Source organism: Pseudophryne corroboree, chromosome 9, assembly GCF_028390025.1.
Source record: "Pseudophryne corroboree isolate aPseCor3 chromosome 9, aPseCor3.hap2, whole genome shotgun sequence".
Lineage (NCBI taxonomy): Eukaryota > Metazoa > Chordata > Amphibia > Anura > Myobatrachidae > Pseudophryne > Pseudophryne corroboree.
In genome coordinates, this window is record NC_086452.1 from 96,692,151 (window position 1) to 96,715,855 (window position 23,705).

At 46.2% G+C, this 23,705-nt stretch overlaps 1 protein-coding gene across 3 annotated transcripts in view; it reads right to left on the minus strand.

Annotated features, from left to right (window-relative positions):
* Positions 1-23,705, minus strand: part of RABGAP1L (RAB GTPase activating protein 1 like) — a 690,515-nt gene that overhangs the window by 470,011 nt on the left and 196,799 nt on the right. For all 3 annotated transcript variants that reach the window (XM_063939666.1, XM_063939667.1, XM_063939668.1), the window contains exon 12: positions 10,504-10,597. In XM_063939666.1, the coding sequence (XP_063795736.1) occupies positions 10,504-10,597 (94 nt within the window). The remainder of the gene's footprint in view (positions 1-10,503; positions 10,598-23,705) is intronic.

Here is a 23,705-nt window from a genome sequence, read left to right on the forward strand (position 1 = left end):
AATTTAAAAAAAAAATGATATTCAGCATACATATATTCTGTGTGCGACTGTATCTGCATACGAAATGCTACGTTACAGTGTTTTGCCATCGTTAGTAAACACGCTTACGACTAGGAGCGACTAGAAGGGATGTTTAACGTGACTACAGCAATGATGAAGGAGGACACATCTGTATATTAGCAAATGTGTGAGACCGAGTCATCTGCATTTTTATCAGGATTCATGTCTCTTTTGCTGACCAATTGCAGTGTGCTGGGGCAATTCTGTGTTTCGTTTACTCTTTTCTGTATGAACCCCTCCTTTACATGATACATTCTGCGTATCACTGTTCTGAGTGGCATGTATGGGATCAGTCGCAAGAGGAAATGCTGATCCCTGTAGTGGCATATTGGAGAATCTTGAGGTGCCTACAGGTGAGTTGGCTGCCAATTTAATAACTCGCAAATATATGGCCCAAAATTGAGCGTTTATTATGTAGTATAGGACCACCTGAGCAAAGGCGTCTTGATGTGGCGGGTGGCTTATCATGTAAATAGAAGTTGACGGCAGATAAGAACCATTTGGCCCATCTAGTCTGTAAATGTATGGAACGGAGTCCTCTGCATTGTATCGTCATGCAGGACATATGTCTATTTTGCAGACCCATCGCAGTGTGCTGAGGGAACTCTTGTGTTTTGTTTATCTCTTGCCAAAATTATTCTTGGGCATCAGGATAAATGTGGCATTGTCTAAATTATTGTTTGGTATTAGAATTTGGAATATATCGGGCCGATTATATCACCAGTGGCAAAAAGGATCAGAAACTATTTCCTCTTATTTCAGTTGGTTATATATAGAGTTTCCTCTCACAGATCATATACAACACAATATTAATAAATGTTTACTGCTAAACCAATGACAATCACTGCTGAACGGCAGCAAATAAAAGGGAAATCTAATTGCGCAGGTGTGATAAACAAGTGTATTAATCAGCCTGTGCTTCAGAGGTGGTGAGGACTCAGTTAACACCTAATCAAAAGACAAAGAGAAACAAAGCTAACGAAGGCTGATATATTATTTCATTTCACACCCCACAGGCATGGTCTCTTAGCGATTAACAACAGAGATTTCTAGTCAGAGAGTTAATTCACTTTCCAAATCAAAAGCCCATTTTGAATGTAAACTGAAAAAAACATTTCCAGGGATAACCCGCAGGAATACAAAATTAAAAAAAAAAAAAGATAAAAAAAAAAGGCTAGAGATACAGTATTTTATTCTTTTGACATTTTTTTTTTTAGGTGAAAAAAACAAAAACAACCCCCCCCCTCCTCCAAAAAACAAAACAAACAACAACAAAAAAACCCACAACCTTTTGCAGTATTTACAAAGAACGACAGTGATATATCTACCAGACAATTCAGTGTACGATCTTATGACAAAACGGATTATGGTATCACACTGGTGAATGAGAAAATAGGTATGGGATTCAATGAGTAGGTTGACACATGAAATAGGTCAACACAGCCACTAGGTCGACATGGACAAGGTCAACATGGAAAAAGGTTTTTTTTTTTCGTAAAGTGACTGGGAACCCCAATTAGCGCAGCATGTGCGCTCGCCATGCTTCGGGCAAGGTGCCTCGCTCCGCTACCACAGCGCTCGGCACAGGTTACCGTTCCCAATTATAGTCCACGTGGATCGTAAAGTATGACAAAACATTTTTTTAAATGTGAAAAACTGATATTGACCTTGTTCATGTCCAACCTAATGGCTGTGTCAACCTATTTCTGGTGTCGACCTAGTCACTGTTGACCAATAGGCGTCGACCTAAGTGCTGTCGACCCAGAGTCTGGATACCGAGAAAAACACAAACCTAGGTCAGATGTGTCCTCGTACACTATTTCTGCAGTCACGCCATAGATTCCTTATCGGCGAGCCCGGTCCCGAGCGACTCTGCTTGCGCTGAGTGTCTATTTTGACAAATGAAATGCAACAAAACAGCTTCACGAGACTGCACTGATTAATTGTATTCGTAACACTTGTACATCTGTCTGTAAATGACTCTGAATCCGTGTACGAAGTAGGGCAGCACGGACAGTGTAATGTTTAGCATTACTGCCTCACAGCATTGAGGTCATGAGTTCAATTCCCACCTTGGCCCTAACTGTGCGGAGTTTGCATATTCTCCCCGTACTTGCGTGGGTTTCCTCTGAATACTAAGGTTTCCTCCCACAATTCAAAAATATACTGGTAGGATAATTGGCTCCCAAAAAATTAACCCTAACATGAATGTGTGTGCGTATACATGTGGTAGATAATATATATCAGAATAAGAATCAGCTTTATTGGTTAGGTGTACTCTTACGTACATTAGGGGAAGGATTCAAATCTTGCAGCTGCCCTCCCGCCCCCCATCGCGCCCTCCGGCAGTATTCAAATGTTACTGCCGATGGGCGCGATATCAGCATTTCAGCTCGCCACCCCCTGGGGTGGTGAGCTAAAATGCACAAAAAGTGACCCGTTTGGACGCCCAAACAAGACTTTTCGCGATCGCGCCCATGACTTTAGTTGGGTTTAGCTGCTTTATGTGGCTAAACCCGTCTCTTATGGGCATGATCAGCGCGATAACAGGGGGCCATAGAATATCGTCCCGTGATCTCCTGTCACTTTAGACGGGAGATCAGGGGCAATAAAAGATTTGAATCCCGCCCTAGGAATTTTTTGTGGTACAATGCATCACCAAGCAGCAACATGAAGGGGGAATTCATAGCATAAGAAGGGGGAAAAACGTAGCACACATTACACGTATGAGTTCATACTGCACATTGCAACTGTACAATAAACTCGACATATTAGACTTTTTATACATTGTTCAGCTGGTGGACAGCTAGTGGGAAAAGCTTTTAATGGATCTATAGTGTAAGTTCCATTGGGGCAAGGACTGATGTGAATGGCCAAAAATTCTCTGTAAAGCGCTGCAGAATGTGTGTGCGCTATATAAATAACTGGTAATAAAATAATAAATAACATGCAGCAGGCAAGACTTTTTTCACAGGCGTATCATTGTGCTTCATATACAGATTCAGACTCTGTCGCATACAGATGAAAGTGTCACATATCAATCAGTGCAGTCTCATGAACTGGTCTTGTCACAACGCATTGCGATATAAACTGCACATTCGGGCAGGAAAGTTCTTACACGGCTCTACACAGCCCACTGGTACCACACGGCGCACTGAGGCTAGGGGTAAGAGGCCACAACTCTATGACTCAAAATAATGAAGTATGCAAATTTGACGGTGAAGAAAAAAGAACTAAGATAATGGAACAAATTCTTAACACCTCTTATACAATGCAGCATTTAATAATATAAAAGGATGCAAGATCATAAAAATCCCATAAGACAATTCCCAATATAAAATTTAACTAGTAGTTGAGAAAACCTGCAGATGTTCAATATCAACCAAGTTAAAACCATTGGATGCACTCCCGATAGGCCCATCCACCAACTGCGTGTCATTTATGTTTCTGTGATCGTCTAGAATCACCTGGTGTGGACTCATCTGTGCCAACAAGTTTTCAGTTTTCACCATACACAATGCATACAGCCATTCTTCAGGCTGAATCAAAATTCATAGTACAGGTTTCGGTACCACAAACAGTGTGGAATAGTAACCCCTTCCCTGCTGAAGGGGGGGTACCATTATTATCACTTGCTGGAGGTACAGCTTGTGAATAGCCGTCAGGACTATCTCCCTCCCCGTGGGAGAAGCTGGCAAGGCGGATTTTAGGTAACGGTGAGGGGGCGTCACTTCGAATTCCAGCTTGTATCCCTGAGATACAATTTGTATAGCCCAAGGATCCACTTGTGAGCGAACCCACTGGTTGCAGAAATTTCGGAGACGCGCCCCCACCGCTCCTGGCTCCGCCTGTGGAGCCCCAGCATCATGCGGTGGACTTAGTGGAAGCAGGGGAGGACTTTTGTTCCTGAGAACTGGCTGCATTGTGCAGCTTCTTTCCTCTACCCCTGCCTCTGGCAAGAAAGGATGCACCTCTGACTCTCTTGCTTTTTTGAGAACGAAAGGACTGCATTTTTTAATACGGTGCTTTCTTAGGCTGTGAGGAAATCTGTGGCAAGAAAGTCGACTTTCCAGCTGTCGCTGTGGATACGAGGTCCGAGAGACCGTCCCCAAACAATTCCTCACCCTTATAAGGCAAAACCTCCATGTGTTTTTTTAGAGTCGGCATCCCCTGTCCATTGCCGAGTCCATAAGACCCTCCTGGCAGAAATGGACATTGCATTTATTCGAGAGCCCAGCAGGCAAATGTCCCTCTGGGCATTCCTCATATATAAGACGACGTCTTTAATATGGCTAAGTGTTAGCAATACGGTATCCCTGTCCAGGGTATCCAACCCCTCTGACAGAGTATCTGTCCATGCTGCAACAGCACTGCACATCCAAGCTGAAGCAATAGCCGGTCTCAGTAGAGTACCAGAGTGTGTATACACAGACTTCAAGATACCTTCCTGCTTCCTATCCGCAGGTTCCTTTAGGGCGGCCGTATCCTGAGACGGCAGGGCCACTCTTTTAGATAAGCGCGTCAGGGCCTTGTCAACCCTAGGGGAGGATTCCCAGCGTAACCTATCCGTTGGCGGGAAAGGGTACGCCATTAGTATTCTCTTGGGAATCACCACGCTTCTTCACATAACTCATTTAATTCATGTGACGGGGGAAAAGTCACTGGCTGCTTTTTCTCCCCAAACATATTTACCCTCTTGTCAGGGACAGGGTCAGCCTCTAAAATGTGTAATACATTTTTCATTGCAATAATCATGTATCGGATGGCCTTAGTCATTTTGGGCTGTAATAGTGCCTCATCCTCGTCAACGCTGGAGTCGGACTCCGTGTCGACATCTGTGTCAACCAACTGAGATAGTGGGCGTTTTTGAGACGCTGACGGCCTCTGAGGCGCCTGGGCAGGCCCGGGTTGAGAGCCCGGCTGTCCCCCGGCAGCAACATAATCAAATCTCCTATGTAATGAGTTTACATTGTCATTTAAGACCTTCCACATATCCATCCAATCAGGTGTCGGCACCGACGGGGGCGACACCACATTTATCTGCACTTGCTCCGCCTCCACGTAACCCTACTCATCAAACATGTCGACACAGCCGTACCGACACACAGCACACACACAGGGAATGCTCTGACTGAGGACAGGACCCCACAAGGTCTATGGGGAGACAGAGAAAGAGTATGCCAGCACACACCACAGCGCTATATACACAGGGATACACACTACCAGAAGTGAATTTTTTCCAATAGCTGCTGTATCAATACACCTTTTGCCTAAATTTATGTGCCCCCCCTCTCTTTTTACCCTCTTAGTGCCAGGAGACTGCAGGGGAGAGCCTGGGGAGCGTCCTTCCAGCGGAGCTGTGAAGAGAAATGGCGCTGGTGTGCTGAGGAAGAAGGCCCCGCCCCCTCAGCGGCGGGCTTCTGTCCCGCTGTTTCTGACTAAAAAATGGCGGGGGTTTTACACATATACAGTCACAGACTGTCTTATGTGTCTTTTTTATGCCAAAGGTATTCTTATTGCTGCCCAGGGCGCCCCCCCCCCCCCAGCGCCCTGCACCCTACAGTGACCGGAGTGTGTGGTGTGCAGTGGGAGCAATGGCGCACAGCTGCGGTGCTGTGCGCTACCTTAATGAAGACAGGAGTCTTCAGCCGCCGATTTCATCACCAACTTCTGATCTTCTGGCTCTGCGAGGGGGATGGCGGCGCGGCTCCGGGAACGGACGACCGAGGACCTTTGCCTGTGTTCGAACCCTCTGGAGCTAATGGTGTCCAGTAGCCTAAGAAGCGCAACCTAGCTGTGAACAGGTACGTTTGCTTCTCTCCCCTCGGTCCCATGTAGCAGTGAGTCTGTTGCCAGCAGATCTCACTGAAAATAAAAAACCTAACATTACTTTCTTTACTAGCAGGCTCAGGAGAGCCCACTAGGTGCATCCAGCTCTGGCCGGGCACAGATTCTAACTGAGGTCTGGAGGAGGGGCATAGAGGGAGGAGCCAGTGCACACCAGATAGTACCTAATCTTTCTTTTAGAGTGCCCAGTCTCCTGCGGAGCCTGTCTATTCCCCATGGTCCTTACGGAGTCCCCAGCATCCACTAGGACGTCAGAGAAATATTGGCTAAAATGACCTTCATGCTGTGTGTATAAGGTGTATATAAAACATAAATGCATTCTGTGCTTAGATTTAGGTCCCATCGCCGTGATCTCTCATTATGGTATGCAATTATTCCAAAATACGGAAAAATCCGATATCCAAAATACCTCTGATCCCAAGCATTTTGAATAAGGGATACTCAACCTGTACTTCAGCTCATCCAATCACAACCACGGTTACCAACTGAACTTCCGAATTGCTGACACACAGATCATATATGATCCTGAATTGATTAAATTAGTCACATAATATGGATCATTTATGTTTCAAACAAAGCAATAAATAGCAAACAAGTTTACTAGAAAGCAAAGATTTTTCAAAGGGCAAAGTTTCTGTCACTACTTCATAGTAAACCAATTAGTTCCACTAAACTATTGGTCCAGACCACAAAATGGCTGCCTGATATGCTTGAGTGCGACATCTTTGGCATCAAGTGAAACTGATAGGTGCCACCGTTAACACATTTCTATGCAGATGCTTATGACTCCCTACTAAGCAATTAAATAATACATACAGTTTGCTACATTTATGGAATGCATTACCATTTTCTAGAAATTAAATGTGGAAAATAAACTCTTAAATGAAAGCCCTGGTTCAATACTTGTATACTATATTGAGCCATGTACATTGTTTCTTGATCACTTAACTGGCTAAATATTTCCACCAAAATCAATCAGAATTTTTGATTATTATTTAATTTAATTTAGAATTTATTTTATAAAAACGTTTTAAAAATAAAATATTCCTGGGATTCTCTCAACCTCCCCATCATCATGTATCCCCCAAAGTGTTAACAGATCACCATGGGGCAACATACGTCCACTCGCATTTTCCCCAAACCCTAGTGTCAATAGATCTCCAGTGGCAGAGCCCTCCCACTCACCAGTGTCTGCAAGTACTTACCCTATTAGTCATCGCCCTTATCATATAATACACAACATGCCAGGGAAAGCCCAGTTGGCTGCGGTCGCATCCAATGCGGCTATGCCAGGTAAGTGGCTAACAATGTCATCTTGAAATAGAAAAATAAATGAATTGCTATGCAAGCATCAGGAACAGCGAGTACCTAATGATGCTATTCACTTATGTGACCCAAGGCTTTCCTGGTTCCAAGAATTTAAGAAGGTGCTTTGTTGGTGCAGTATAAGAAATGGCTATTAGGGCGTATTTAATTACTGGCGAAAATGTGTTTAAGCTGTAAAAAGATGCAAAATTACCGCGATTCACAGTAATTTCACCAAACACCTATTCAATTGTCCGTGAAAACGTTTTCGCAGTAATTTTACAGCGAATTTCAATTCACCAACTCTGAGCAGGTGATAAACTTGGTGAAATCCCTATTTTCAGCTAAAAACCCATGAACCCATGGGACAACCCGCTGAATGACTAATTAAGCACTTAGAAGTTTTTAAATTATTTTTAAATTGGCCAATAATGACATGTTATATTTGGGATCCGGTCTGAAGATCGACAGTGTCTAGGTCGACAATGTTTAGGTCGACAGTCACTAGGTCGACATGGATGGAAGGTCGACAGGGTTTCTAGGGCGACATGTGCTAGGTCGACAGGTCTAAAGGTCGACATGAGTTTTTCACATTTTTTTTTTCTTTTTTTGAATTTTTTCATACTTAACGATCCATGTGGACTACAATTGGAACGGTAAAGTGTGCCGAGCGAAGCGGTAGCGGAGCGAAGGCACCATGCCCGAAGCATGGCGAGCGAAGCGAGCCATGCGAGGGGACGCGGTCCCCTAATTTGGGATCCCGGTCACTCTACGAAGAAAACGACACCCAAAAAAAATAAAAAATCCTCATGTCAATCCCATTTTTCCTAATTTGCATATGAATAGGGCGAATCATCGGAGAGCGCATACCCTTGAAAACTGACTTTCCGCCACGAAAACGGCAATCGCGGTAAATTGCAGATATTTCTGCGATAAATGAATACCCCACATAGACAGATACACTTGACGTTAGCAGTATCAAATATTTCCATTACTAAGTGTAAACAAAAGGACCATACTGGTGCTTGTCAATTAGCTGCTATTCAAAGGAGAGTGTGCGTCTCCTTAAAAACAAGTACAAGAATAGCAGGAGAAGAGCGATTGTGGGTATATGTAACAATGCACTTCATTAATAAAAATGTGCAATACCTAAATAATAAATTAAATACTTTAAAAAACAATTCAAGCACACAAGGTATAAGATTATACCAATTACAGTCACCGGTATTGCAAATAGGATCTAATGTGAATGGAGTTGTGTATCATCCAAATGACATCCGGTGATCTAGGTGGTGTCATCAAACGGTTAAACTAAGTCTATAACCATCAATACATAAATGAAGAGGTGAATAGAAAAGAGAACAGTTCCGTTATAATATCCAGCCAGAGGCTCCACGTTACTCTGCTGGTAGTGGCCAGTCCGCGTGGTCCTTGAATTAGCAAGCAGTCCTCGCATTGGATGTCCAAACAACGGTAGGTATGGCTTAGTCTTTGTCCACAAAGTGTTGCTGGGCCGGGTATCAAGTGGGAAATGTCCCAATAGTTGCAATGAGCAGCTCAACGTGTTTCAGTGAGGCAATAACCCCACACTTTGCTCCTGAGGTAGGTGTGGGAACACTGCCACACTGAAACGTTGTTTGGACATCTTGGGCCGGATTCAAATCCCCCCCCCCCCCCGGCCGCGATCGCGCCCGCTGGCAGTATTCTAATGTTACTGCCGACAGACGCGACTAGGTCTTTTCAGCTCGCTACCCCCAGGGGTAATTAGCTAAATGCACGTAAAGACACCCGTTTGGGCGCCCAAACGGGTCTTTTCACAATTGCGCCTATTATTTTAGTCGGATTTAGGTGCTTTGCCCGCCCTAAACCTCACTCTAATGGGCGGGATCAGCGCTATAACGGGGAGCATTTGAATATAGCCCCTCTATCTCCCGTCACTTTAGAAGGGAGATAGAGGTTGCGATAAGATTTGAATTCCCGCCCCCAGTGTAACTTGCTAATTAATGTACCACATGAACTGGTATTTTAATATTCATTAAATATCGTATTTTATTCACCAAGCCACATTGCACATATTGATTAATGCTGTTATCCTGCTATCCATTTCCCTTCATGGGATATACAAATAGAAGTTGGAGAATGATGCAGGTAACGAAGAGAGAACAAATAAAAAAATGAGTGCATAATCTGTGGTCATTTAAGTAAAGCTAGTAGAAATCTAGTGAGAGGCAACAGACATCTCTGGCAAGAATAAAACATGGCTCCTAGCTGTTCTCATTTTAAGAGGGACCTTGAAAAAGCTAAATACCACGCTGCAATTGTAAACTGTGGCCCATTTTAAAGACTATGGGCCACAATTAATCCCTTTGAAAAAAAATTTAACGCCCATCCCTGGTTTAGTATTTTTATAAACGTCTAGAGCAATAAAAGAAGCACATAAATATAAAGGGATATTGAAATACATATAACTGGCAGACACCTACATGGTGATTACGGGTGGTCTTCTGTTTGCCGGCGGTCGGGCTCCCGGCGCTCAGTATACCGGCGCCGGGAGCCCGACAGCCGGCATACCGACAATTATTTTCCCTCGTGGGGGTCCACGACCCCCATAGAGGGAGAATAAAATAGTGTGGCGCGCGTAGCGCGCCACCGTGCCCGTAGCGTGGCGAGCGCAGCGAGCCCGCAAGGGGCTCATTTGCGCTCGCCAAGCTGTCGGTAAGCCGGCGGTCGGGCTCCCGGCGCCGGGATGCTGGTCGCCGGGAGCCCGACCGCCGGCCACCCGTAGTGAACCCAAACAGCATGAAATAGTTACCAATTACTCTAATGGGCCCTACACACTTAAAGATTTCACTGAACGATATGAACGTTCTCATTTATTAATGAATGAGAACTCATTCATATCGTTCAGTGTGTAGGTACCAATGATGACCGACGCGTGGCCCCGGCTCGTTCACCGTTGGTGCCGGGGCGCTTATGCATGCAAGCCAATATGGACAATCTCGTCCATATTAACATGCAGTGCTATGGAGCCGAGTGATGGGGAGTGAAGAAACTTCACTCCCCCCGTCACCTCGTCGCCCATCGGCTGTATTGACCGTCGGGCAGCTCAGCGGTGGGTCGCCGAGTGTGTAGGGCCCTTTAGGGCATGTGGCAGATTTTCACATGAGACCGTACATTCCTAAATATGAAGGCAGACTATTACAGCCAAAGGGGCACCCTTCAGACTATAAAAACACACTGAAACAGAACCCTTGTTTCAATTAGCAAAAAGAGTGAACGGTGACATCTTACCATTTCTGAAGGAGTTGACCCCAGCTTTCCAAAATGTTCTCCGGGCATTCTTTGGAAACATCCCCAGTCCCACTCCACAGTTCATTGTCACTTTCTGCAAAAAGATTGGAAATTTTTATGTTGGGAGCGATAATTCAAATTGAAGTTTAGTATTAAACACGTGAATACTGGATGTGTCCTCATACATCTGTCCTCAATATGTCATGCAGAGCAAGATGCCTGGTGCGAGTGAGCCGTCCTGTGCAACTCTGCTAGCGTTGTGGGTCTTTTTTGCAGAAAATGAATCTAAAGGCCCATACACGCTAGATGATATCACACACGATATCGCTCATTTTCAGCCTTCTGAGCGATATCGTATGTGATATTGCCCAGTGTGTATGCTGCGGACGATGAACGATGTGCGGTCCCGATCATCGTTATCGTCCCCCTCCGTCGGCTGTGCATGCAGCAAAATCTGGAGATATCGTCAGATGCTGCATGCACGGGTCAGCCGCGGCGTGACGTCACTGTACAATATCGACTGCGATATCATACAGTGTGTATGCACACTGTCGGCGGACCAGGAGGTGAAGGGAAACACTATGCTATATTGCTCATGGAGCATATTGCATAGTGTGTTCAACTCTTTAGTCGCAACGCAATGCGACTAGGATGCACCAGGACACTGTGCTGTTTAATTTGATTTGCAACACTTGTATACTTTATGTGACTAGGTCTGTATATGGAGCTGAACAGAACTTGTATCAGAAAAATGCTGCAGCTGCTGCATCGTAGCAATTCGTATACAGATTCAGAGGGGGAAGTGGGGTGTAATAGGGTCCGAGTTTGCCGGAGTCCGGATTTCAGCCAAGACTGCCCGAATTTTTAAAGCGCCAGTCATTTACCAAGCATTGCAAATAACTGCCGCTTTAAAAATACGGTCAATCTCAGCCCGAAATACCGGACCCTATTACACTTCCTCCACAGACTCAGTCACACACAGATATACTAGTGTTTCACCTCAAATTAATAAGCAGTCTTCTGGTGGGTCCTAGTTGCATTGCATTGCGAATAAGACACATTTCTGGCAAATAAAACACAAAAAGACCCCTGATGCTAGCAGAGGTTCACTGGACCGGGCATGCCAAGAAGGGCTGTTTGGCACAACTGCAGCAATGATGTACGAGGACTCATCCTTAGTGTACACTTCACACTATCCGCAATATTTAAGACCAACTGAAACTATTGCTTGTTTATATTGCAAAAATACTGTGTAGATCAGTGACGGACAATCTGAAACCAGGGGTGTAGCGAGGGTGGCTCCGGTGGAGTGTGTGCTCCGGGCGCCAAAAAAATTTAGAGGGCGTGCTGCTGCCTATCACCTCCATTCCCACGGGCCACTGTACTGGCAGCCACAGAGCAGGAGAAGAAGAAGCACACTGACTCGGAGACAAGGTAGAGAACAGGGCAGGCCAGAGGTGACAGCAGGAGACATTGACAGCCGGCACATGCCGGAGTTCTGCAATTCCTGTTTATAGTGCTGAGGCAGTTATGCTAACCATTCCACCGTCCATACTGCCATGCCCCTATATGTTGTTGTAAGCCTTTGGTACGCACTGACCCTATTTCAAACATGGGGGGCACCCAAAGGAAACTTTCGCCCTGAGCTCCACATGGTCTAGAACCAGCCCCGTCACCAATTTAGGATTTTGAAATTTTGTTTCTTTTCAAATGTAACATGCCACCACATGCTGGCTAGGACCCCAATTCAGCACAGGTGAGGGGTGCGCCAAAACATACCCTTGCTCCGGACAATATGGCACCTAGCTACACCTCTGTCTGAAACACTAAAGGGGCCACACTGGGTAGCCTTCTAGCCTTTAAAAGGACCACACGGTATTCTTAATTTTGGTAATACATTGAATAAATACATTTAATCAGTGAAGGAGACACCTATCTGTAATAATACATCTGAAGGTATTTTAAACATGCCTGCATGCCACCACATGCTGGAGACACCTATCTGTAATAATACATCTGAAGGTATTATGCCACCACATGCTGGAGACACCTATCTGTAATAATACATCTGAAGGTATTTTAAACATGCCTGCATGCCACCACATGCTGGCTAGGACCCCAATTCAGTACAGGTGAGGGTTGCGCCAAAACATACCCTTGCTCCGGACAATATGGCACCTAGCTACACCTCTGTCTGAAACACTAAAGAGGCCACACTGGGTAGCCTTCTAGCCTTTAAAAGGACCACACGGTATTCTTAATTTTGGTAATACATTGAATAAATACATTTAATCGGTGAAGGAGACACCTATCTGTAATAATACATCTGAAGGTATTTTAAACAAGCATACACATGTCGTCATGACAAAGGAAGGATGGAACGAGGGCTGTAAGCTATGACTAGGCGGTCCTTATGCAATCCAAGGCCACTTGGTTGCCCATCACTGGTGTAATTCTGGACCCAACTATTATTAGGGGGCAATGTAATTACAAGCGATTTTAGCGTAACACTGTAGTTTTTCTTGCGATCGCTAGCCGCCGGCAAAACGGTAGGATCACCAGCAACTAGCAGTCATCACTATGATCTGATCTGTTCTCTAAATGTACTCATGAACATTGTCTCTACCCAGAAAACGGAAGGTTCCACAAAAGAGTTTTAAGAGAGGAGAGGTCTCTTGTGCAGGCTCTGCGTGGGCCCTCTCCTACCTGGCAAAATTATAGACTCTGACTTTGTGCCGGAGTCTACTCTGCATGCTCAGGTTTCCAGGAACATGGTGTCCATACCACGTTCCCAGTGTCTTGTCTATTGCGCATGTGTAGATCACCTGCAAAATGTCCACTGCAATTTTTCCCCAGTGATTTTTGTTGCTATGTAGCACCGGCCGACGTGGAACCCGGAGGGGTAAGTAGAATTATGGTTGCAGGTTGAGCAGTGTGCGCCCCCCTGGATCCAGGGGCCAGTGTCCACTGCACACCCTGCACCCATTATAGATAAGCAGACAAACAGTGGCAGTTGCTCCATCATTGCTGGAGATAATTATATATCAGGTGTTAGAAAGTGGGAGGGGTCACAGACAAACAGCAGACAGAGAGAGGGGGTGCTTTTTCCCTCCCCTGGTATCTCCCCAGCACACGAAAAAATTACCTGTAACCATACCTGAACCTATCTGGTAATAGAATTTCACAGAATTGGTCGTATGCGTTTGCAAAGACATGTTTAGCTGCTGAGCCTCGTCAAGGCTTCTCTGATATCAGCAGTCCTAACACTACATAATAGCAGTGCCTACGTAAGGCCATGTAATTTGTCTACAGTAAGGCCTCATGATAAAGGCGCATACTAAATCGCATCCAGACAGAGAGCTAACTTACCCGGGAGCCAAGTAGTGTTAGGACTGTTGAGATTGGAGAAGCCTTGGCGAGGCTCAGCAGCTAAACATGTCTTTGCAAACGCATGCAACCAATTCTCTGAAATTCTATTACAAGACAGGTTTAGGTATGGTTACAGGTAATTTTTTAGTGTGCTGAGGGGATACAAGGGGAGAAAAAGCTTCCCCCCCGTCTCCCATTATAGACAAGTCAGTGGTTCCACTGTGTGTAGGAGATAGATGAAAAGGAGCACTTCTTTTTTTAGAAGTCTGATATTTGCATTATTTTTCTGTTTTTGCTAATCTAAACCTTTTTTGTCTCCCTTTAACAGTTTACCACTTATCCGAGTACCATTTCACATTATTCACAGCACTTAAAGAGCTTAAGTTAAAATAAAATCTGGAAAAATTGAGGTGTTCTAAAACTGACCAGTAGTGTATGTGTGTGACTACATCTGAAAGATACAGTTGCCAACACAACATGGCACCATTTGTGTGTATTTTCCATCCCATTAGTTTTGGAATAATCAGGATCGAAAAACTATGAAAGACGTGGGTGTGGTATTGAAGGTCAACAGTAACTAGGCCGACAATGTCTAGGTCGACCACTATTGGTCGACAGTAACTAGGTCAACAGGGTGTCTAGGTCGACAGGGTCTTTAGGTCGACATGTTCTAGGTCGACAGGTCAAAAGGTCGACATGAGTTTGTTTTTTTGGTGTCTTTTTCTTCGTAGAGTGACCGGGAACCCCAATTAGTGCACCGCGTCCCCTCGCATGGCTCGCTTCGCTCGCCATGCTTTGGGCAAGGTGCCTCGCTTCGCTCGGCACAGATTACCGTTACAATCGTAGTCCACGTGGATCGTTAAGTATGAAAGGTTCAAAAAAAGAAAAAAATTGTGAAAAACTCATGTCGACCTTTTGACCTGTCGACCTAGAACATGTCGACCTAGACACCCTGTCGACCAATAGTGGTCGACCTAGACATTGTCGACCTAGTTACTGTCGACTTAGAGACTGGATCCCGAAAGATGTATACACAGAGAGAGTTTCGGCCAACTAGGTCTACATGGCCAAATTGGCTCACAAACTCAGAGTGTGAATGGACAATTTTAAAAGAAAGTTCGTCCATAATCCAACAGCCTCTGAAATAGCTCACACAATATAATTTCCATAACGCTGACAATAAACAAAGGATAAATGATAACAAACCCAGGGTGAATTTGCATTTTATGGAATACAATAAAAACACTCTAACAGAGAGGTACAGACTTTCTAGCTCAAAAAAAAAAACCTGGGAAGGACTATGTCACACAACACTTTATAAACGTGTCTTCTCAATGACACGGAAAGAGTCTTCAGCTATAGTGGTTATTACTTGTAACTCATTCTGAAGATCATGCCCCCTTTCACAGAGTGTAACATTAACACAGCTTTGGTGTCTAGGGAGTCATTCCAAGTTGATCGTAGCTGTGCTAAATTTAGCACAGCTACGATCATGTTCCCTGACATGCAGGGGGACACCCAGCACAGGGCTAGCCCGCCCCGCATGTCTGTCCGGCCCCCCCGTAACTGCTGGCCAGCGCAGCTCCTGCGGCTGACCGGGAGTTGCACGTCGCTGTCACACAGCAGCTGTGGCCCGCACGGTACGTCCACGCCTGCATTGGCCGGACCGCGCCCCCAAAACAGCGGTCAAACGCTGCCGCGCCGCCACCTCCCGCCCAGTTACCGCCTCTGCCGATCAATCAGGCAGAGGCGATCGCTAGGGAATGACGGCCTTCGGCCGACCGGCATGCGCCGGCACAGACCCGATCGCTGCGAACAACTGCAGCGAGCGGGTCGGAATGACCCCCTAGGTGTCTAGATGTGTAGAAGGTTCTACACAACAGGCCATGGGATACTGAAACAAATTTACTGGTCCTTTAGATGACAACTGGAAAGTATACCTTGGGAAGAAGCCACCAATCTTGTCTTCCCAAATAATCTTCCATTACAATAAGCAAATGTAGGTTAAGAAAGGATGCCATGCATTGTTTTCTATAGTTTACCCCTTACTACAATGTGGGCAGTTGTACTAAATACAGTATTAATGCTTATGTCGGCAAACCTTGAAATCTGCAAATGACAATATTATGACTCACAATCATCATTCTTGTGCCAAAGCCAAGACTTCCTTTCACAATTTAGAACTAGCCCAATATTGGAAGGTAAGCAACACCATGGAAACCATACTGGTAATCAACCAACACAAACAATTCTACGTAAATCCTTAGTTCATGTTCATAAACCTATAAATGACTATGGGGGTCATTCCGAGTTGATCGTAGCTGTGCTAAATTTAGCACAGCTATGATCACGTACCCAGACATGCGGGGGGAAGCCCAGTACAGGGCTAGCCCGCCCCGCATGTCTGTATTCTTATGCCGTTTCTGACAGATCCAGTGTTTGCTTTTGTATGGTCTAAACAGTTGTACCAGCGATGGACATTTCGGACTGTGGAAGGTATCTATGCATTAGAGCAGTGTAACCATGCCGTAATATTTTAAAATGCATCACATAACAGATATGAGTGAAATTTTAAGCAAACACTAAACTATTTTTGTTACTAGTCTATTATATCTAAATGTAAGAAAAGCCTACATTTTCTCATTCTAATTCAATGGATTGCACAAAGCAGTACAAAAGACAAATGAGGGTTATTACATAGTAAGGTTTCAATTCAGAAATGTCAATATAATTTTAAACCAAAGCATTCCCTGGGTACGTGCATCACTCTTAGATCTGGCTCAGATTGGCATGTCCCAGCCAGCCCAGCTTGCTGCAGAAAAAATATAACTGTAGGTCCCGTGGGAAGCTTACATGAATTATCATCATACTGTATGTACCATCGAGCTGCTATTTTTAGAAATTAAGTGCATTATATCACTAGGTATTTTTATTTCAGTATGGTTACTTGTGTAAGAGATCATCTGAGAAGGGAGGAGGAGATACCACTAGCAGGGGGCTGTTCAATACAGCCTCAGGTGCCAAAAACTACAAATCCCAGTATGCCTGAGATGCCTCTACACAGGATGTGATCATGGGAGGCTTAAGAGAATAGTGGGCTCATGTGCAGTCTCCATGTGGGCCGCCTCTTCTTTTACGGGCGGGGCAGGTGAGGTCTCCAGGAACTTGTCAAAAACAGCACAAACTGCGCTAGTAAAAAAAATAAGAATTTACTCACCGGTAATTCTATTTCTCGTAGTCCGTAGTGGATGCTGGGTACTCCGTAAGGACCATGGGGTATAGACGGGCTCCGCAGGAGACTGGGCACTCTTAAAAGAAAGATTAGGTACTATATCTGGTGTGCACTGGCTCCTCCCTCTATGCCCCTCCTCCAGACCTCAGTTAGGGAAACTGTGCCCGGAAGAGCTGACATTACTAGGAAAGGATTTGGAATCTAGGGTAAGACTCATACCAGCCACACCAATCACACCGTACAACTCGTGATAACTATACCCAGTTAACAGTATGAACAATAACTGAGCCTCTCTCAACAGATGGCTCATACAATAACCCTTTAGTTAAACAATAACTATATACATGTATTGCAGAGAGTCCGCACTTGGGACGGGCTCCCAGCATCCACTACGGACTACGAGAAATAGAATTACCGGTGAGTAAATTCTTATTTTCTCTGACGTCCTAGTGGATGCTGGGTACTCCGTAAGGACCATGGGGATTATACCAAAGCTCCCAAACGGGCGGGAGAGTGCGGATGACTCTGCAGCACCGAATGAGCAAACTCAAGGTCCTCCTCAGCCAGGGTATCAAACTTGTAGAATTTTGCAAAAGTGTTTGAACTCTACCAAGTAGCAGCTCGGCAAAGTTGTAAAGCCGAGACCCCTCGGGCAGCCGCCCAAGAGCCCACCTTCCTCGTGGAATGGGCTTTTACTAATTTAGGATGCGGCAGTCCAGCCGCAGAATGTGCAAGCTGAATCGTGCTACAGATCCAGCGAGCAATAGTCTGCTTTGAAGCAGGAGCACCCAGCTTGTTGGGTGCATGCAGGATAAATAGCGAGTCAGTTTTTCTGACTCTAGCCGTCCTGGAAACATAAAGTTTCAGGGCCCGGACTACGTCCAGCAACTTGGAATCCTTCAAGTCCCTAGTAGCCGCAGGCACCACAACAGGTTGGTTCAAATGAAACGATGATACCACCTTAGGGAGAAATTGGGGACGAGTCCTCCATTCTGCCCTTTCCATATGGAAGATCAGATATGGCCTTTTACATGACAAAGCCGCCAATTCTGACACACGCCTAGTCCAAGCTAAGGCCAAAAGCATGACCATTTTCCATGTGAGATATTTTAGCTCCACGGTCTTAAGTGACTCAAACCAGTGGGATTTTAGGAATCCAACACACGTTAAGATCCCAAGGTGCCACTGGAGGCACAAAAGGGGCTGAATATGCAGCACCCCTGTAACAACGTCCGAACTTCAGGCAGTGAAGCCAGTTCTTTTTGAGAGAAAAAGGGATAGGGCCGAAATCTTGGCCTTTATGGATCCTAATTTTAGGCCCATAGTCACTCCTGACTGTAGGAAGTGCAGGAATCGACCCCCCTGGAATTCCTCTGTAGGGCCTTCCCGGCCACACACCAAGCAACCTATTTTCGCCATATACAGTGAAAAAGTCTTGCTGTCACGTCTTTCCTAGCCTTTATCAGCGTAGGAATAACTGCATCCAGAATGCCCTTTTCCGCTAGGATCCGGCGATCAACCGCCATGTCGTCCAACGCAGCCGCGGTAAGTCTTGGATCAGACAGGGTCTTTGTTGCAACATGTCCTGACTGAGAGGCAGAGGCCATGGGTCTTCTGAGAGCATTTCTTGCAGTTCCGGGTACCGAGTCCTTCTTGGCCAATCCGGAGCAAAGAATATTGTTCACACTCCTCCGTTTATTACAATTCTCAGCCCTTAGGTCTGAGAGGAAGAGGAGGGAATATATAGACCGACTGGAACACCCACGGTGTTACCAGTGCAACCACAGCTATCGCCTGAGAGTCCCTTGACCCAGCATAAAACCTTTTTTATCTTTTTATTGAGGTGGGACGCCATGTAGTCCACCTGAGGCAGTTTCCATCAATTTGCAAAACTGCGTGAAGACTTCCTGATGAAGTCACCACTTTCCCGGGTGGAGGTCGTGTCCACTCCCGGAATGAACACTGCTGACAGTGCGCTTACTTGATTCTCCGCCCAGCGAAGAATTCTTGTGGCTTCTACCCTCGCCACCCTGCTCCTTTTGCCGCCCTGGCGGTTTACATGAGCCCCTGCGGTCTGACTGGATCAGAACCGGTTGGTCGCGAAGCAGGAACTCCACTTGACTTAGGGCGTTGTATATGGCCCTTAGTTCCAGGATATTGATGTGAAGGCAAGTCTGTTGGCTTGACCACAAACCTTGGAATTTTCTTCCCTGTGTAACTGCCCCCCACCCTCGGAGGCTTGCATCCGTGGTCACCAGGACCCAGTCCTGAATGCCGAATCTGCAGCCCTCGAGAAGGTGAGCACTCCGCAGCCACCACAGGAGAGACACCCTGGCCCTGGGGGATAGGGTGATTAACCGATGCATCTGAAGATGTGATCCGGACCACTTGTCCAGTAAGTTCCATTGTCCTTGCATGGAACCAGCCGAAGGGGATGGCCTCGTATGATGCCATCATCCTTCCCAGGACTCGAGTGCAGTGATGCACTGACACCTGTTTTGGTTTTCAATGGATTCCCGACTAGTGTCATGAGCTCCTGAGCTCTCTCTATCGGGAGATAAACCCTCTTCTGGTCTGTGTCTAGGATCATGCCTAGGCGAGGCAGATGAGCTGTAGGAACCAACTGCGACTTCGGAATATATAGTATTCCAGTCGTGTTGCCGTTTCACTTCCAGAGAAGGTGATACGCTGTCCAGCAACTGCTCTCTTGATCTCGCTTTTATGAGGAGATCATCCAAGTATGCGATAATAGTGACACCTTGCTTCCGCAGGAGCACCATCATATCCGCCATTACCTTGGTGAAATTGGTAATGACAATCCCGTACCGCAATTCTGAGGTACGCCTGATGAGGTGGATAAATGGGGACACGAAGGTGTGCATCCCTTATGTCCCGATTCATTTCAGGCTTGCAATGACCGCTCTTAGCGATTCCATCTTAAACCTGAACCTTTTCAGGTATATGTTCAGGGATTTTAATACAATATGGGTCTAACCGAACCGTCTGATTTCGGGATTATAACATGGTCGAATAATAACACCCTCTTGTTGAAGGAGGGGACCCTTGACCACCACATGTTGAAGATACAATTTACGAATTGCAGTTAACACTGGCTCCCTCTCTTGGGGGGGAAGCCCGCCGGGTCCTCGGTGAGGGGGCATCTTCTCACAGTCCAGCCTGTATCCCTGCGATACAATTTCTATTGCCCAGGGATCTAACAGGGAGTGAACCCACTTGTGGCTGAACTTACGAAGGCGTGTCCCCACCGGGCCTAGCTCCGCCTGTGGAGCCCCAGCGACATGCGGTGGATTTTTGTAGAGGCCGGGGAGGACTTCTGTTCCTGGGGACTAGCTGTGTTGTACAGCTTCTTTCCTCTGCCCCCGGCTCTGACAAGAAAGGACGCACCTCAGACTTTCTTGTTTCTTTATTCGAAAAGCTGCATTTAATAATGTCGTGCTTTCCTAGGCTGTGCAGGAATATAAGGCAAAAAATCAGAGTTACCAGCTATAGCTGTGGAGACCAGGCACGAGAACCTTTCTCCACACAATCCTCAGCCTTCCATATGCCTCTTAAGTCGGCATCATCTGTCCAATGTATATTCTACAGGACACGTCAAGCAGAAATCGACATAGCTTTTGTCTCTAGGACCCAGTATACTCATGTCCCTTTGGGCATGCTTTATAATTATATATCTATCACTTAAGACAGCATCTTAAAATATTTATATGCATACTAGGGTCTCAATCTCTGCTGAAAAGGTACCTGTCCACGCTGCCACAGCGCTATAAACCCATGCCGACACAATCGCCGGTCTGGGTAGTATACTAGAATGTGCACACTATCTGCAGGATCCCTGAGAATAGCTAGTGCAAACAGGACACCCAAGGGGAAGATTCTCAACACATCCTGGCCCTAGTGGGGAAAGGATACAGCCTGAGAATTCTCTTGTGGGAAGCTGCCATCTCTTGTCTGGAGATTCCCGCTCTTTTTCCTCATGAGAGGAGGGAAATTTACCTCAGCATTCTTCCCCTTAACATGTGTACTCTCGTGTCAGGGACAGATGAGTCATCAGTGATATGCAAATCATCTTTTATTCCAATAATCATATATTGAATATCTTTTAGCCCTCTTGGCTGTAACTTTGCATTATCGTAGTCGACAGTGGAGTTAAACTCCGTGTCGATACTTTGTTATTTTGGATAGTGAACAAAGAGAGACTCTGAAGGACTCTGTGACATAGGGACAGACCAGGGTAGATTTCCTTTCTGTTCCCTAACCTTTTGTGCAATAATTTTACCTCAGCACTTACACATATCCAAACAGGTGTCGGCGTTGTCGACGGAGACACCCTCCCACACACATATCCGCTCTATCACCTCCTTAGAGGAGCCTTTTACCTCAGACATGTCGACACACGCGTACCGACACACCACACACACAGGGGATGCTCTATTTGAAGACAGTTCCCCCACCAGGCCCTTTGGAGAGACAGAGAGAGAGTATGCCAGCACACACCACAGCGCTATATAATACAGGGATGTACACTATACTGAGTGATTTTTCCCCTATAGCAGCTTATATACACAGTTTTGCGCCTAAATTTATGTGCCCCCCCTCTCTTTTTTACCCTTTGTGTACCAGGATACTGCAGGGGAGAGCCTGGGGAACTTCCTTCCAGCTGAGCTGTGAAGAGAAAATGGCGCCGGTGTGCTGAGGAAGAAGGCCCGGCCCCCTCAGCGGCGGGCTTCTGTCCTTTTATGTACTTTAATGGCGGGGGTTAATGCACATATACAGTTTATCAGACTGTATTATGTGCTTTTCGCCAAGTAAGGTAATCTATAATTGCTGCCCAGGGCGCCCCCCCCCCCCCCCCCAGCGCCCTGCACCCATCAGTGACCGGAGTGTGTGGTGTGCTAAGGGAGCAATGGCGCACAGCTGCAGTGCTGTGCGCTACCTTAATGAAGACCGGAGTCTTCAGCCGCCGATTTTCAACTTCTCTTCGTTCTTCTGGCTCTGCAAGGGGGACGGCGGCGCGGCTCTGGGACCGGACGACCGAGGACTGGGCCTGTGTTCGATCCCTCTGGAGCTAATGGTGTCCAGTAGCCTTAGAAGCCCAAGCTAGCTGCAAGCAGGTAGGTTCGCTTCTCTCCCCTCAGTCCTACGTAGCAGTGAGTCTGTTGCCAGCAGATCTCACTGAAAATAAAAAACCTAACAAATACTTTCTTTTCTAGGAAGCTCAGGAGAGCCCCTAGGGTGCATCCAGCTCTGGCCGGGCACAGATACTAACTGAGGTCTGGAGGAGGGGCATAGAGGGAGGAGCCAGTGCACACCAGATATAGTACCTAATCTTTCTTTTAAGAGTGCCCAGTCTCCTGCGGAGCCCATCTATACCCCATGGTCCTTACGGAGTACCCAGCATCCACTAGGACGTCCGAGAAAACAACTGCGCTAGTGAAACAATCTCCTCAAAATCCAATCAATGTGGATGGCTTCTGCTTACCATCAGCTACGGGACCGGCCAGGAGAGAGGATCAATTACTAACACAGCCAGAGGTACCGCATCACTCTAAATCTTGTTAACAGCACGCTGTTCAATTTGACTGTACCCATTTATCGAATTCCTTGGCACACCACATTCTCACAGTCCATTTACTGTACCCTGGCACACCATATTCTGACAGCCCATGCACTATACCTTGGCACACCACGTTCTCACAGTCCATGCAATGTAATCTTGGCACACCACGTTCTCACATCCCATGCGCTGTAACCTTGGCACACCACGTTCTCACATCCCATGCGCTGTAACCTTGGCACACCACGTTCTCAGTCCATGCAATGTAATCTTGGCACACCACGTTCTCACATCCCATGCGCTGTAACCTTGGCACACCACGTTCTCACATCCCATGCGCTGTAACTTTGGCACACCACGTTCTCAATGTCCAAGCACTATACCTTGGGACAGCACATTCTCACAGCCCATGCACTATACTTTTGCACACCAGATTCTCACAGTCCGTGCACTATACCTTGGCACAGCACGTTCTCATAGCCCATGCACTGTAACCTTGGCACACCACGTTCTCACAGCCCATGCACTATACCTTGGGATACCACATTCTCACAGTCTATGCACTATACCTTGGCACACCACGTTCTCACAGCCCATGCACTGTAACCTTGGCACACCACTTTCTCAAAATCCCATGCGCTGTAACCTTGGTACACCATATTCTTACAGTCCATTCACTGTACCATGGCACTGTATCTGGGCTGTAAGAGTATGGTGTGCCAAGGTACAGTGCATGGGCTGTAAGAATGTTGTGTGCCATGGTACAGTGCATGGACTGTGAGAATGTGGTGTGCCAAAGTACAGTGCATGGACTGTGAGAATGTGGTGTGCCAAAGTACAGTGCATGGACTGTGAGAATGTGGTGTGCCAAAGTATAGTGCATACAGTCTATGCACTATACCTTGGCACACCACATTCTCACAGAGCATGCGCTGTACCTTGGCATTCCACATTCTCACAGCCCATGCACTATACCCTGGCAGTCTATGTTCTCACAGCCCATGCACTGTACCCTTGCACACCATG